General features: G+C 36.4%; 1 protein-coding gene across 1 annotated transcript; it reads right to left on the bottom strand.

The window, feature by feature from the left end:
- Window positions 1-2,603: 2,603 nt before the first annotated feature.
- On the bottom strand, window positions 2,604-12,705 carry LOC124363517 (cathepsin D-like). The gene is made up of 6 exons (XM_046818765.1): window positions 12,576-12,705; window positions 12,191-12,249; window positions 6,630-6,756; window positions 6,183-6,301; window positions 3,971-4,146; window positions 2,604-2,745 (listed from the first exon to the last, which is right to left on the bottom strand). Exons 1-6 carry the CDS (start codon window positions 12,703-12,705, stop codon window positions 2,604-2,606), a joined length of 753 nt encoding a protein of 250 aa, XP_046674721.1.
- Window positions 12,706-15,987: the final 3,282 nt, after the last annotated feature.

The raw sequence follows: 15,987 nt of genomic DNA, 5'->3' as shown, positions 1-15,987 counted from the left end.
GAAACAAAATACTACTTGTTAAACATGAATAAATCAATTATTACGTATACTGTATACAACATAGATAAAACTCAAAATTCCTACAAATATTATTATATTGTTGTCCTAAAACTTAATTATACACACATATACACACACTCACTACTAAATTACTAAATTTAATACTGCATACAACCTCGCAAGAACATGGTACATGTATGCCCGCAATATATATATATATATATATATATATATATATATATATATATATATATATATACAATGCCTGCTAAATACAATCTTGAACCCAAACATACAAATACACACACGCAGCTCTACGCCCACACATACAATTCAAAAAAAATATTCCATTATTTTTAAGACATTAGACATAAGACATTAATCTACTATACTAAATCATTACATTTAGAATTTAATCCATGTCGTTATGCAGATGAGGAGAGGGATAAACACTAATTGTCCAATGACCATGTAGCCGAGCCCCTTTTCTTCTCAGAGGTTACCCAGTTTACGCGGCCGTCTATGGTCCAGACATTTCGCGCCCCATGCTTGGCGATCGCCCGCTGGAGCAGCTCTCGCCGATGGAGCGTCAAGTCCTCCCTAACTGTAACTGGAGTCCCCTTCAACTTCTTCTTGTTATTGAAGACCTCCCTCCGTACACGGTAGCTGACAAACCTGACGATGATGGGCCGTGGTTTCGCCGGGCCGCGATCATCAGGCCGGCGAGCAGCTCCGACGCGGTGGGAGCGATCTATGTCGGCCAGGCTAACACTGACTCCCAACCTCTCGGTAAATAATTTTACCATCATCTCATCTGTGTCCTCTCCCTGTTCCTCCTTCACGCCAAACACCCTCAAGTTGTCGCGCCGCTGATATTGTTCGAGCTCATCAGCCCTCTGAGCCCAACCCCGATTTACAAGTGACAACTGTTGCCAAAGTCCCGCCACCTCTGCCTTTAATAATTCCATTTCTGCGAGCGCATTTTGGACGGTGGCGTTGAGAGTGGCAGACAATATCTCAGAGACCTGAGTCGCCACGAGCTGGACAATGCGCGCAACAACGCTGTCGTCCGATAAGGCCACTCGGACGGCAGCTATTGTGGCGGCCTGCCTGCTATCAGGGCTATCTGATAAGGCCGGGTCGGACACAGCTCGCTGGGCAGGTGGCTTGACCTTGGACCCTGCTCCACTGCCACTACTCGTCTTGACAGGCGAATGGTTTACTGACATTTTTAATCTTTATCAAGTAATTAATATCAATTGATAAGTAAGTTCACACTATTGTCTTACCCTTACACACCCAAAGGTCGACACAACCACTTAGTCAAAAGTCCAACAAAGTCTAATAACTTTTTACCACTAAAATTTAATATTTAAGCGGAGCACAAACGAATCACGTGTGTAGGCTACTCTATCATTATCTTCATAGCTGCAACCTAATGAGACTGGAGAAGGTGAAATAAAACGTCTAGGCAGAGATAACTTTAAAATAAACGCCTTTTATGTTGTATTAGACATCATATCCAATGAAATGGAAAAGGGAAAATCTGTATACGATGAGCTGAGCTCGATTTTTAGATTTCGCGTCTTAGACGAAAAAGAAAACCTGTCAAAAAGACACTAAATGGCCATTGTAAAAATCCCCAGTCTTTATAACAAAATTCTCTCTTCATCAGAAGATTTTGCTATAAAATGTCTACATTTATTTTGTTTCTCTAAGGAACTTACAGAGCAAGAACGTCCAAAAAGTATTTTGTTAATCTCTATAAACTCTTACATGTCTACGGAGTTCAAGATATATACCCATAAAACATATGATTTGAAACATTTTTGACGATCCTTGCATCAAACTACTCAGCAGGGAGATCATTTTCTGACAAAAACCTACACGAGATTGCCGATGACTAAAGCACGTTTAGGGGATGCGGCTTTTTTAACCATTAAGTGTGAGATGATCAAGAAATTAGCTTACGATGATTTTATCAATTCATTCTGTCTCTAAATCGAGAAGAAATTTGATATAATCACCATAGAGATGAAAATGATACTGTTTTAATATTTCCTAAAATGTACGTGTATAAACTTACGACTCAAATATATTAGTTGCTTCATATTACATGGTTGGTGAACTAAAATACATTACTATCATTGATAAACTACTAACATTGATATGATTATAAAGACAACAAGATTAAATTGGTTTCAACTTAAAATGTTGTTTATACTTACTACGTTTCAATACAACTTTGGCTATGAAACAAACAAGGGACGGCAGCCACTAGCCCATTGGTGGCAAAACTTAAAATACGCCACTGAATACAAATAATAATACATTAGTGACAATACTTCATAAATAGCACTGCAGACGTAAAGATTATTATGAGACGTTTATTATGTTTTACATACTCTTAGATGGTTAATATGTACTGGTATACCGAAAAACACAATCAATGCAATGTTACGTTCACTAAACATTTGTTTATTATCGATAATTTCTCTGTCGTGCACACCTGTTACCAAACGCGTTTATAATTCTTCTATAGGTTTTTAGAGCGTTAAATTGTTAGCTTTAAATAAATAAGTAATATGCCAAATATGTGTTCCTCACCCATCAACAGTGATGTTCCAATACAAAGGTACCTCGACAGGAGCGAAGACGAAATCCCTAGTGTAATATTTAGGGTCCACGCCTCCAAGAACCAACTCTGCACTTTGCTTGTTGCTAGCGTCTGACGATGGCTCATCCCTGTAATTAATAACATAAAACTAACTTAATGTATGTAATTTACCCATTTATCTTTACTCAATCTGCAAGAACATTATATCAAATTATTGTTGATCTATGGTCTTTGTTCAACATTCTTTGAGCTAAAGAGGCGAATCTATGGGTCAAAAATGACTTCCATGCAACGCTTCTGCAAAATTTATAGAGTCTAAAGGACAGAAGCTTAGAGATATATCTTCCAGAATCCAGTAGATACCAGAGGTAAGAATCTCCCATAGGATATGGGACATAGAACCTAAATATTGCAGAATTTCTAGAGACTACTACAGATTTTCCTACTAGAACCAATAACATAAAATAATTTGGAAACTTTTAAAAGACGGCATTTTTTAAATTCGGAAACACCAAAAGGGCGGTACCACTTAGAGATTTGGGGCTCCCTTGAAACCTTGAATCTTAATTGTAGAGGGCTAATGCCTCCAGTTATACAGACCACTCCCCCAGAGAATCCCCCAGAAACCTATATCTTACCCCCAAACGCTACAGTACTCCAGAGTCCTGGAACGTCTTGAGCTCACGAAACCTTCCTTTACTGAAAATTTCTAAAGATTGGTAAGCATAAGGTAAGGGGGAAAAACATTTGCCGAAATTTTCCATTGGTAAGGAGACCCAAACATTGGTACCCAGTGGACATAAACTTCAAAGAGGAGGTCCAGACACTTGAATCTCTTACACTAAGTCCCAGAGGCTACGCTTTCAGAACTTTATCTTAGGTTCTTGGAGCTCCCACACGATAAAATTTTCTGTAAAAAGCTAATGGGTAACGGCTCCAAGAATTCCATTGAAAAAGATAAAGATATTCCTGGCCAGCTTCCTAGATACGAAGAACAAAAATAGCCTCCGTTAATCAATACAATAAACACATTTAAAGGCTAAAAGGTAATATTTTTATCGTTGGGCACAATGGACTCGTTTTCAAAAATCGAAGTTTATTTATGTTATTTCATTTTTATTCATAGTCCATTAAACTGAAGGTCAGTTAACTCACTCATGTAATTCCTATATCACAAAAACACGTGAAAATATCAAAGTTTTTTTTAACTCATGAGTAAATAATTTAAAATATAAAAAAATATTTCATAATTCAATAAAATTATACCGTATGGTTGGCTAACAACATTTAAATTAAGTATACAGCTAAAATTGTTATGCACAATTTCCTACTTGTTCAGATAAAATGCGAAACACTGGTTTGTTGACCACCTTCTGTTTGACCATGTTGACGAAGGGAGGGTCGGTGTCAATGCTAGAGAGGGAGGTAAACGCCATCCCCAGCAAGCCGTCAATCTTGGTAGAGGCTGTATATGAGTCTATTTCGGTAGCCTCGCCAAAGAGCTGACCTTTCACTGGCAGACCCCCTAACTGTAACAGGAAATCATGAATCAGAGATTTGTCTGGACTTTATTGCATCTTATCCAAAGTCAAGAGCCATGTCAAACTTTTACTTGCCTACAACTAAAAGTTACAGCATATAATCTTGTCAAGAAATGTAAGGCTTCTTGTTTTATCGTTTGAATCAAATCAAATCGTTTATGTGCTCGTTGCAATTAACACTGCACGAATTCTAAGATATGGAACACTCACACCACAATCCTGTCACATTCAGACTTACAACGAATTCATACACTCAAATCTATTTTGTCCCACGCCAATTGCAAACCATTTCCAGCTCTGGAGTCAGTTATCGAATTTTGCGATCTCCTACTTTTATGCCAGAAACTCGTCAACTATGTTAAATGCGTTTAACGCTAGAAGTGTTTCAGACGAGTTTTTGACGCATTTGGTGTAGGGGCATGTTTATCAAATCTGCCAATCTGTTGATGAATTTAACACCAGCCTGCGAAAGTAATACACTACCGTTCTGTGTCTTTTAATACGGTAGTTGTCTCTCCCTCTTGTCTTATACCCATGTAGGTCCCGACCCCTGACTAGGACACATTTAGACATACAGAATAAATTTATTTCCAAAATCTAGAGACTGGATAAAGTCAACAGTTGCTAAATACTGTCCTGCATGACTCTCTGACGTTTAACTTGGCTCAAGCTCCGCACAAAACCACTCCGTAAACACTATGGGGATAAATCAACACATAATATTCTGTAATCATTATCTGATGAGGGCAATATTGGGCCAAGGATATCAAGACCTATATTATTGAGGACAGTTCGGCGCATACGTGGTCAATGTGATTGTTCCAAGTCAACCCCCGATCAAGGTGTATTCCAAGGAATTGTGTAGAATAGACTTTCTCCAATGTGGAATCTGCCATCATACCGGCCGGACCACATTGGTACTCCACTGGTCACAATGTGAAATTCACACGTTTTATTTCGATGAGTTTGTTTGAAGATTGATGCTGTTGATGTGTTGAACACAAATTTGGAGATTAACAAAGGTTTATTGCTCCAAACAATCTTGTAATGTATCTCAGAAACAGAGAGTCGTATCATCAGCATACAAATTCACCTTGTAGAACGATGAATTTACGTTGTTGACGTATATCAGGAATAGGATTGGGCTGAGTATAAAGCCTTGTGGAACTCCATAGCTCAATTTAATTGGTTTGCTAACTTGTTTAAGATCTGGACCACTTGGTCTCTTTGGCTTAAAACTGATCTAAGCTATAAGAGCGGTACGCCTCGGATGCCATGAGAATCTAGTTTTTCAAGCAGTATGTCATGGTCAACGCAGTCGAATGCTTTAGAAAGGTCGAGAAACACATATACGAGTAATATGTGATCCTGACGTTCTACCCCCTATACAACCATATCAAACAGACTCAAAACTGCGTCTACTGTCGATTTACTTTTTCTGAATCCAAATTGGGGTTCGCTGGTTGTGTTTATTCAGAAAGTAAAGCATTCATGTTAAAAAAATTTCGAATATTTTGCTCAACACTGGCAAGATTGAGACTGACCGATAGTTAGTAATTGAACAAGGATCTTCTATCTTAAAAATTGGATGCTCTTTTGCATCCTTTTGAGTTTGAAGACAAATTGACTAACTGAGTAATTGATTTCACAATATGCCTTGAATATTGTTCTTATTAACCACATGGATCTCGATTCGTCCATTGAGGCAACAGTACTCAACCTATGAGGAGGATTCCTTTGTGGCTGTGATAGACGATAGTTTTTCTCACAAGCAACAGACGCGAAACATCTGATAAACTCGTCAGCAACCTCAGAAGCATCAAGTCTGTCCCCAATTTTTACTGTAATTTTTTTAATTCTTCATTTTTATTGTTTATGATGTCCCATGTCGTTTTGGAAACGTTTTTGGAGAAAAGAATTAAATTTGAAAGATCATACGTTTTCGCAGCTTGGATTACCTTTCTGTACGTTGTTTTGTATTTTCTGAACAAACATTTAATTGACCCAAAAAAATTGATTCACACCTTAATATTATCCTGCGACACGTAGCCCGAGACTTCTCCACTGCCATAAGTGATACTGAATGGCTCTCCATTTTTCTTATATGTTTTACTTTTCTTGTCGTTGTACGTTCTATGTTTCTCTGTAAAGTTCCAAACGCAAAGTATTATACAATAGTTGTTTCCTAACTAATTGTTTATACACCTTGTTTACAAATAATGTAAACTAAAACATGCACTATTTAATTTATGTCTAAAACTTTATTGTTTCTTATTGTTCTTTATTTTCAAACCATTATATGATTCTTTTCAATATTTAAAATCGAATTTTTCTAATATTAATTAAACTAATCTAACTACAAGATACTTGTTCTTTAGTAATTCTAAAACTCTTTAAGAAAATAACTCATTTTTCAACAGTTTGTAGGCTAATATCTTCCAATCATATTATTTGTATGAGTTGATACGTACTGCAATAACTTGGTTGACTTTTGCGTATTTGTTTAGAAGCCAGCCACAAGTCAGCAGATCCGGTGTCAAAGTCCACCGTCTCTTTCTGGGGAGGCGTTCTAACAGTTATGGGTCCATAGTAGTACATCTGAAAACAAGGTTTTTCACTTCGCCTCTTTGACAAATTTATGAATAGTAATTTTCCCAATTTTTAGAGAGTAATCACAAACATCATGCTGACTTTGCATACTTCACTTAATCTAAAAATTAATTGTTCAATATTTTATTTTCTGTTTAGTTAACAGAATAGAAGTGATTTTTTTAAAGTATTATAATCTGAGTCCACCATTGTTCGGCATTCAACAATGTTTGAAATTTGTTTATTATTAAAATACAAATTCAATGTACTATTATTAAAATCCAACAAAACAGAGTGTTCATTTGAAAATGATTTACTCATAAACTTGGAAATTCTTTTGATACTTAAAAAACTTAACATATTTATTCAAGAGTGTTTTATTTATTAAGTATTTTATTAAATGAGGTACCAGATAACAGTTTGTTTTAGCAAAACAAACTTTACTTATGCATTAATCATACCCAAATGGAATATGCAATTTTAATTATATTTAATTGGGGTTTATATGAATTTTATATAAAATTTAATAAAAAGTTTAGAATATAAAAATAAGTGTTTGTCAATGTCCCAAACTGTGTAGAATTTGTGGAATAATTATTAAAATTAAATGTTTTAATTTAATTTAAATGCATTGTCTGACTTTAGTAACATAGTTACTATAACAGTTTCAAAAGCAATGTTTAATGTACATTGTAAAGGATATGCAAAGAACAAAGTTAGTTCTTACAAGAATGTTTAGTTTATATGTCTCTAGGCCTATATTTGTATAATATACGTAACATTATAATATAATATGTACTGCATTATAATGATATAAACGTGCAAGTACTTCGCAGTGAATTATAAGTTTATATGAATGTTTAAACTGTAAATACACTAAATATTTTCAATCAATGCACAAATATACTTACATCCTGAGCATCCTTTAGACTGATATCTCCACTTTTCTTCCTGAGGCCCTTTAAATGGCCTGTTAGGTTTGCCAAATTTAACGCATTTTTCTGTAGTCCTATTGTTAGAACACCGTCATTACTCGAGTCACTAAAACAATAAAAAAATTGTAGAAGACATGACTTTATTTGAAATAATACTCCTGATATGGAGCTTTAAAGCATATGCAGACAAAAATATCTCAGTAAAATGTTATTATCGGCATATACTATTATACTTGAATTAAATATTCACACAGAATTCCACTGTAAAGAACACAAGAGCACATTAAAAACTGAAAAATAATGTTGAATATTACTTTGTATGTGAATAATTATTTTACAATCTTTTCAGATTCTTACGATTTCATTATGATATTATTCTCATTAAACTGATTTCAATCTCTAATTCAAGCGATTTATATAGGGCAGATGAACTACTGCATTAGCTCTCTAGTTAAAAACTGAATATGGGAGAGTAAAAGTTGTAACGGTATATACATCAGAAAATAATTTAGTAATTCTAAAAATAAATTTGTATTGTATAGAGAAATAACATAGTAAATTAAATGTGCACAGATAATGTTACAACCAACTTCTTCAAAAACTAACACTCATTTTGATTTCTGGGTTATACTGAATAAGTTCTGCTTATAAATTGTATGGGTTAGATTTTTTCAAGTAGACTACTATATGTTTATCCTTTTCATTTGAGTACATTTGTTTTTATCCCTACATATTTCCATTAACTTCTCATGTTTATTCTTTAAATATCTTATAAGGACTCAAATTGACTATACCTTGCAGTTGGACTTTTGACCATTGGTCAAGTAGAATCTTTTTAAATTTATTAGAGGTAAATAATTTGTAGAATTGAATGTTAAACATGTGGTTTTTTTCAATCCTGCAGTTCTTGCAAAGTGCAAAAATAATGTATTTGTTTTAATATAATTATTTTTTTACTTTGCATAAATACCTGAATATCTTTTATTGCATAATCATCGTGCCCCGTTTTTCAACGATAATATTGAAACATATTGTTAGAACAAGCAATTACTGGCCTGTTATGTATTTCACTATAATATATAGTTAGGGATACATAATAGGGGGAATAGAAATGAGAAGACGATAGTACGTTAACACATGGTGGTGCTAGGTACGGGAGTCACAGGCTAACAACGTGGTTTCGGGCGGAACCGGGCAAAAAGACGTTTGGGCGGAAATCTACCTATAAGCACAAAAAAATCTATTTTAGAATCGTGGGCACAAGAAGGTCTCATTGAAACAGCAGTAGAGGAAATGATAATTCACGTGAATGAAGATGACAGTGACAGTGAAACTAGTGACCTTTAAGATTTTGCTGACGAATATAGAGTGCAAACTGACCAAGGAACACAGTAAATATACGTCAACAGAACGTATGCTGACGAAGCAGATGTTGACGATGATGATTTGGATGGAATAAATCCACTGCCAGCTACGCACGGAAACGTCCTAGAGTTTTCGTTATTAGGTAAGATTCTTGTTGCAGCTATATTATGTTTATTTCAATAATAATTACGAAAATTTCTGATAATACTAGGTTATTTTAATACGACGAACTTCAAGAAATGCACCTGATACCTACTCAAATTTAAACTATCGTGTTACTCTAGTGTGTTTAGAGGCGGAAGGAAATGTCACTCATTTCCTAACGGTACAGTTATGACGAAACGTGCGGCTAGTGGAGACTCGGAGAAAGGTTTTATTGCACTTTTCTGCGAATATCGGACGGACGCTGAGTGGCGCGGAGCTGGGGGCGGTGTTTGAAGTATTTTGACAGCCCCCGCAATAAATATATTCGTGCTGTGAATGCAATATTAGGTTTTCAGAGTACCCAAATTATTCACGATATCCGAATTATTTAGTAGTTGTAGATTATTATATAGTATAATGGTAACATATTAATATCGCACATATTTGTGTTAAATTAGAGAAATTTCGTTTCTGATTACTAGTGTAAACAATCAAAAGACAACACACACTGTCGCGTTGTTTGTTGGTAAGTACGCTGGCGCGCACCGTCTGATGTTCTCTTCTCAGTGTCCGGTGAGAAAGTGACCGCTCACGGCAGTGCCCGCACCAACGCGGCAACACCGCGGCATCAGTCTCCCCACTGCTCGCTGCCCCTCCACACCCTTCCAATACGGAAGTTGTATCTATTCGACTATAAGTGCATGATGGGAAACCACCAATCGGATTTAATACATATATACTCGCCTTCGGCTCGCTGGGGGCTACGCCCCCAGGCCCCCAAAGTAACGCTTGCAAATTCGGGGATAAGCGGGAATTCGGTGACTGGTTAAGTCCGGACATTAAGTAAATGACAAGGGATTTAAAAATTGACCTTTTCATAGATTTTTTTTCCGGATTCGTAAAAAACTTTTGACTTTGAGGCATTTTTGCGGTTAAACCGTTAGAGATACGACAAAAAGTGACTGGACCTTTCTTGTTGGAAATTTAATTTTGTCTTTCGATTGTGCCCTCAGATCTGATCTACGACCTATGGTTTAGCCAGAAATGAGCTCGGGAGAAAAGTCTGCACGGGTCAGCTATCTTGAATTGTTTAGTATAACATAATAAAAACCGACCTCAAGGCAGTATTTTAAGTCGAACAGGGGGTTTAATATCACCAGGAGACTATCTAGTCAAGGCGAGAAATTCCCTGGGTGGGTGATTAATGTTAAGGATGGTTAAGACAAGAGGGGGTTTAATTTCGTCAGGATATTGTCTGGTCATATGAACAAATTCCCAGGGGGGGTTAAACGTTACCGGGGGGATAAGTCTCCAGGGGGTTATCTGGTCATACCAGGATCTTCCCAGGGGGGGGGGGGGTTAAGAGATTTGGTGACTGGTAAAAATTCGGACATGAGGTCATGGCAGAAAAAAATTCCCTGGGGGGGTTTAATGTTACCAGGGGGGTTAACACATCAGGGGGTTGAATGTACAGGAGGTTAATCAGGTGCATACCAGGAAATCCCCGGGGGGGGGGGGTTAATATTACCGGGGGTTAATGACACACTTGGGCCTTTTTTAGAGGGTATTGTGTCTGTGAACATAATAAATATTCCTCTGTCCCTATCTACTATTGACGCTTAGCTAACGCTCAGCCAACTCCCGAAGTCACTGAACCTTTTCTGTAGATCACGTGATTTTCCTAAATCCCGTTTAAAATTTGTTTTGAGTTACGACCAACCGTTTAGCCGCTATCAAGCCGGAATGTAAATTTTTAGGCGAAAATGTCCAATATTTTCACTTAATCGCGTTTTGCGGTCAAACTAAGGGAAATATAGTAAAAAGTCACTGGACCTTTTTTGTAGGTCATCTTATTTCCTAAATAAAACGTTAGTCTTGTTTTTGACCTCCGACCAATGGGTTTCGCCGCTATCGACCCCAAAAAAACAAAAGTTTCGCGTAAAAGTTACAACAAAATTGTACATAATCACGTTTTTTCGGCCAAACCAATCGAGATAGGGCAAAAGATTACTGGACCTTTTCTGTAGATCGCGCAATTTGCTAATTTGATGGGTCAATCAGATTTGAGCTACGACCAACGGTTCGGCCGCTATCGGGCTTGAAACATTATTTTTATCGACCCAAAAACAAAAAGTTTCGCGTAAAAGTTACAACAAAATTGTACATAATCACGTTTTTCGGCCAAAACCAATCGAGATAGGGCAAAAGAATTACTGGTCCTTTTCTGTAGATCGCGCAATTTGCTAATTTGATGGGTCAATCAGATTTGAGCTACGACCAACGGTTCGGCCGCTATCGGGCTTGAAACATTATTTTTATCGAAAAAATCTCTGGAATTTCAAATGTTCGAGCGTTTTGTCGCTTAACCATGGAAGATAGAGCAAAAAGTCATTAGACCTTTTTTGTAGTTCACTTCATTCCTGACCATGAATTTTCCGTCAGATCCGAGCTAGCTCCAACGGTTCGCCCGCTATCGGGCTTACAAAAAAATGCCTGCAGGGGTGAAGAATGATGCGCGATTTTTTGGGAATTTTTTTTGAGGGGTTTGAAAATGAAAAATTCTCACTTTTCGGGATTTTCCTGGTGGTTACACGTGGAAAGCTATCTGTGTACCAAATTTCAAGTCTCTAACTCATCTGGAAGTAGGTTAGAATTAGTATATACGTGAGTGAGTGAGTCAGTCAGTCAGTCAGTTACACATGCGGCTGTATATATATTAGATTAAGACACTGATTGTACCAATACAAGATATTAATAGAAGTAAATTATACCCCCCTTTTTAAAATGTTTAGTAATAACGTAAATATCACACACCTATGATAAACATATTCCATGAAGTAGATGCACTTGCTTCTGTTAGTGTAATCAGTGATTAATCATACTATGATAATTGGACATATTAGTGAGTTTGAGTACTCTACTCATTCGTGGGAATCATATATAGAACGATTTAAATTACTTTTTTCATGCAATAGCTTTGCTGATGAAAAGGTTAGTACGTTTTTAACAGTAGTTAAAACATTCATGTTGTTGCGAGACTTGAGCACACCAGACAAACCTACAAATAAAAAGTATGATCACTTAGTAACAATCATACAGGATCATTTGAACCCAAAACCTAATTTCATAGCTGAAATGTACAAATTCTGTATCAGAAATCAATTTGAACATGAGACTGTTGCAGATTATGTAGCTAATCATAAAAACTTTCAACCCATTGTGTGTTTTGGTGTAAATTTGAACGATTATCTTCGTGATCGTTTAGTTAGTGGAATTAGAAGTGAGTCTACTAAACAGAAGTTATTGTCGGAGGCTAACCTAACCTTCGAGAAAGCTGTTAGCGTAATTTCATCAGTTGAAGCAGCGGAGAAAAACGCGGCAAACCTGATGGGTAGAGCAAACTTCCAGCCGAGCGGGAGAGTACAGCGGATAGCAGCTCAACCAAATGCAGGAGCTGGAACCGAGTCAAGAGGCTACACATCGGTAGCATCTTCACAGCAGTTGCAATAAGCATGCTCTCAGCAGCAAACCCACACCAGCGATAGAAAAAAGTACAGTGTTATTGTTGTGGGTCAAATGGCCATGTTAGTAAAGAGTGTCGTTTTTATAGATGTGTATGTCATCATTGTGGTAAGAAAACCCACATAGTTAAGGTATGTCGTTCCCGAATATCAGGTAAGTTGAACAACATTTAAAAGTGATTTTAAAAAGGTACAGCCTAAACATAACTATGTACAGTCTGTACATATTAATAGTAAGCCAGAGATATGTTTCTGCTCTTTTTCATTTTAATGAAACAACTAGGCCTAAAGAAATAAAACATGCTACTAAAGGAAGGCCCAGTCAAGTATTGTCTCTAAGTTGTTACACAAATGTACCGATTGAGCCTATTGGCTAAATAAATATTAATATTAAGCATCAAGGGATAAGTAAAAACTTAGAACTATACGTCATTAAGAATGGAGCTCATCCTTTAATAAGCCGATATCGGTTATCAGCCTTGAATGTACAAATATCCTTTTGAGGTAACATCTGTTATGTGGCAAAAAGTGTAAATGGTACTGCAAACCAGTTTTTTTTTTTTTAACAAATATATGAATTAATTAAGGATTTTCCTTAAGTATTCTCAGAAAAATTTGGTGAATACAAGTGTGAGCCAGTTAAGCCACATCTGAAAGGAACTTGTGTTCCTAATTATTTTAAGCCTAGAGCTCTACCCTTTGCTCTGAAAACTAAGGTGGAGAAAGTACTAGCACGTCTAGTAGATGAAGATGTTTTATGTCCGATAAAAACTTCTGATTGGGGCACACCAATCGTACCGATTTTGAAAAAAGATGGTAGTATAAGAATTTGTAGAGATTAAAGTTACCTTGAATCCACGCCTCGTGATTGATCCCCAGAGTGGCTGATTTAATTGAGGAATTTAAAGAAACACGATTTATTCAGTAAAGGTGATCTCAGTCACGCGTATATGTAATTAAGATTAGATTGCGATGCTTAGAAGTTGTGTACCATAAGCAATCATAAAGGATTATTTTCATAAAAGGATGTCATACGCATTGCTTCCGGGTGTTTTTCAAAGAAAAATATAACAAACACTCCAAGGATTGTCTGGTGTTGTGACCTTCCTGTACGATGTTCTTTTGCCTGCTAGTGATAACGAGACTCATGTGGTACGTCTCAGAGAACGTATTTAAGCTACTCAGCGACGCTAGGTTCACAGCAAAAAGTTTAGTAAACTAAACTTGAATTTTTGTGCTTTACAATTGACAAAGAGGGTCTCCACAACACACACAGTCCTAGGCTAAAGCGATTGTTGATGCACCAGTCCCGAAGAATGTAACTGATGTTAAGTCCATTATCGAATTAGTCGATTACTATGGTAAATGTGTAAAAAACCTATCTAGTGTTCTTAGTCCTATGTACAATCTTTTAAGGAAAGATGTTCCTTTTGTTTTCAACAAGAACTGTCTGAATGCTTTTAATCATGTGAAACAATTGTTAAGTACTGCTCCAGTACTAGCTCATTATGATAGTAAGGCCCTGTAGTGTTGACTGTGGATGCCAGTAGCACGGGGCTAGGTTGTGTTTTGAGAACTATTACTAAAGACGGTGTTGAAAAGCCAGTATCCTCCAGTTCGCGATCTCAGTCTTTAGCAGAAATGAATTATTCCCAGATTGACAGAGAGGCTTTAGCTGTAGTGCATGGAGTAAGAACGTTCCATCAGTACTTGTACGGTAGGCATTTTACCTTAAAAAGTGACAACAAACCTCTAATTAGCATTTTTAGTCCAAAAAAGATTTACCGATATTTGCAGCAAGTAGGTTACAGAGCTATGCGTTATTTTTGTCAGATTATGATTCTGACATTCAATACGTGAAGTCAAGCATTAATAGTGCTTATGCCTTATCCAGGTTACCGTTAAAAGTAAAAGAAAACACGGAGGAAGATAACGAGTCATGTATAGCCACTTATTTTCATTGCATAAAGGAAAGTTCGTTCCCAGTAACTTGTGATCATGTAAAGTCCGAAACTCTCACAACAATAATGAAACCCCAGCTAAACTTATTTTCTACAAATTTTTGAGAACTCGTTTTGATTTATTGAGACCAATTTACCAAATTTTGTCCAGGAAAGACAAGAAAAGCAAAAGGTGTATGCTAGAGGTAGTTCAACTAGGAAATTGTATTCTAATCAATTACTACATGTTAGAGACTCATAAAGCTAAAAATAAGTGGATGGAAGGATGTGTTACTAAAAAATTAGTCCAACAATGTCTTAGGTCTGTTGCAATCTGGTGTTGTGTATAAGCGACACATTGATCAGCTGATAGCTGTTGACAATCCCCCTATCCTTGCAGCAGACAAGGACGTTGCAGCATGGTGGCCATACCAAGGCCACACTAGAATCCCAGCCCAGGCCGCGCTGCTCATGTTGTGACGTCACAGTAAGGGGCGGGCGAGCAGCGCTCGTCTCGTAAGAATAGCATTGGCCGCCAGGACTCACCGTGAAACTTATCAATATTTCAGCATAACCGGTGAAGTTAGTTATCCTATCTCAGGAGTATCCCTTTAGCACAAATACTTCATCATAGTACATAAATATTTAATTCATTTGGAATTATTAGGTAAATGAAATAAGCAATACAAAAGTTATTCTTATTATAAAAGTTACTATTTATTGGCTTAACTTATTAACCTTTCTTTTTTTACATTTGCCACGCTCCTTTTTTACAATTTTTTACCTTGTTTGTTTGCTATAGTTATTTAAAAGAATATTAGTAAAGATATTTATGCACTTTTTAACATAAATCAAAGAACTAACAGAACAAGTTTTACATGGAAAAATGTATGAGTCGCTAAGGTGATCTAACATTAAATTGCTTAAAACTTTTCTCTGTTGTTTTAACATTAGACACATTTTTTCATACCTGTCGCTTACAACAAGTTTAAAGAGTTTAAGACAATCAGTTAAAATATTTACAACTAAACTAGATGGGTACTTCAAACTTCCCCTGTCAATGACCTGTAGATAAGAACTGTACACATTGTTGCTAGAGACTAGCTCTTTGTATTCTACAAAGCATTTTTCAAATTGTTTACAAGTATTCGATTTTAGCATTTTGAAACATATGTACCCACCTATGCAGGGCTGTATTTCTAAATAGGCTAAGTAGGCTGCAGCCTAGAGCGGCAAAATTAAGGGGCGGCAGATTTGAAAAAAAATTAAAATATTAAAATGAAATATTTGTGAAATACAATATTATTTTCCTTATACGAGTTTAAGTTTGTGTTA

The sequence above is a fragment of the Homalodisca vitripennis genome, chromosome 5 (genome assembly GCF_021130785.1).
Source record: "Homalodisca vitripennis isolate AUS2020 chromosome 5, UT_GWSS_2.1, whole genome shotgun sequence".
NCBI classification, from domain to species: domain Eukaryota; kingdom Metazoa; phylum Arthropoda; class Insecta; order Hemiptera; family Cicadellidae; genus Homalodisca; species Homalodisca vitripennis.
The sequence above is the reverse complement of the archived record's forward strand: the minus strand, read 5'-3'. Positions and strand labels throughout refer to the sequence as shown.

Bases quoted from the DNA above. Each gene is read 5' to 3' on its own strand.
- LOC124363517 (XM_046818765.1), bottom strand. From the start codon at position 12,705: ATGCTTATTGCAACTGCTGTGAAGATGCTACCGATGTGTAGCCTCTTG. The intron at 6,757-12,190 runs GTACTAACCTTT...CCTTGTTTTCAG, and splicing joins TTTTAACTACTGTTAAAAAC to ATGTACTACTATGGACCCAT. The intron at 2,746-3,970 runs GTTTCGCATTTT...TATTAATTACAG, and splicing joins AAGGTGGTCAACAAACCAGT to GGATGAGCCATCGTCAGACG.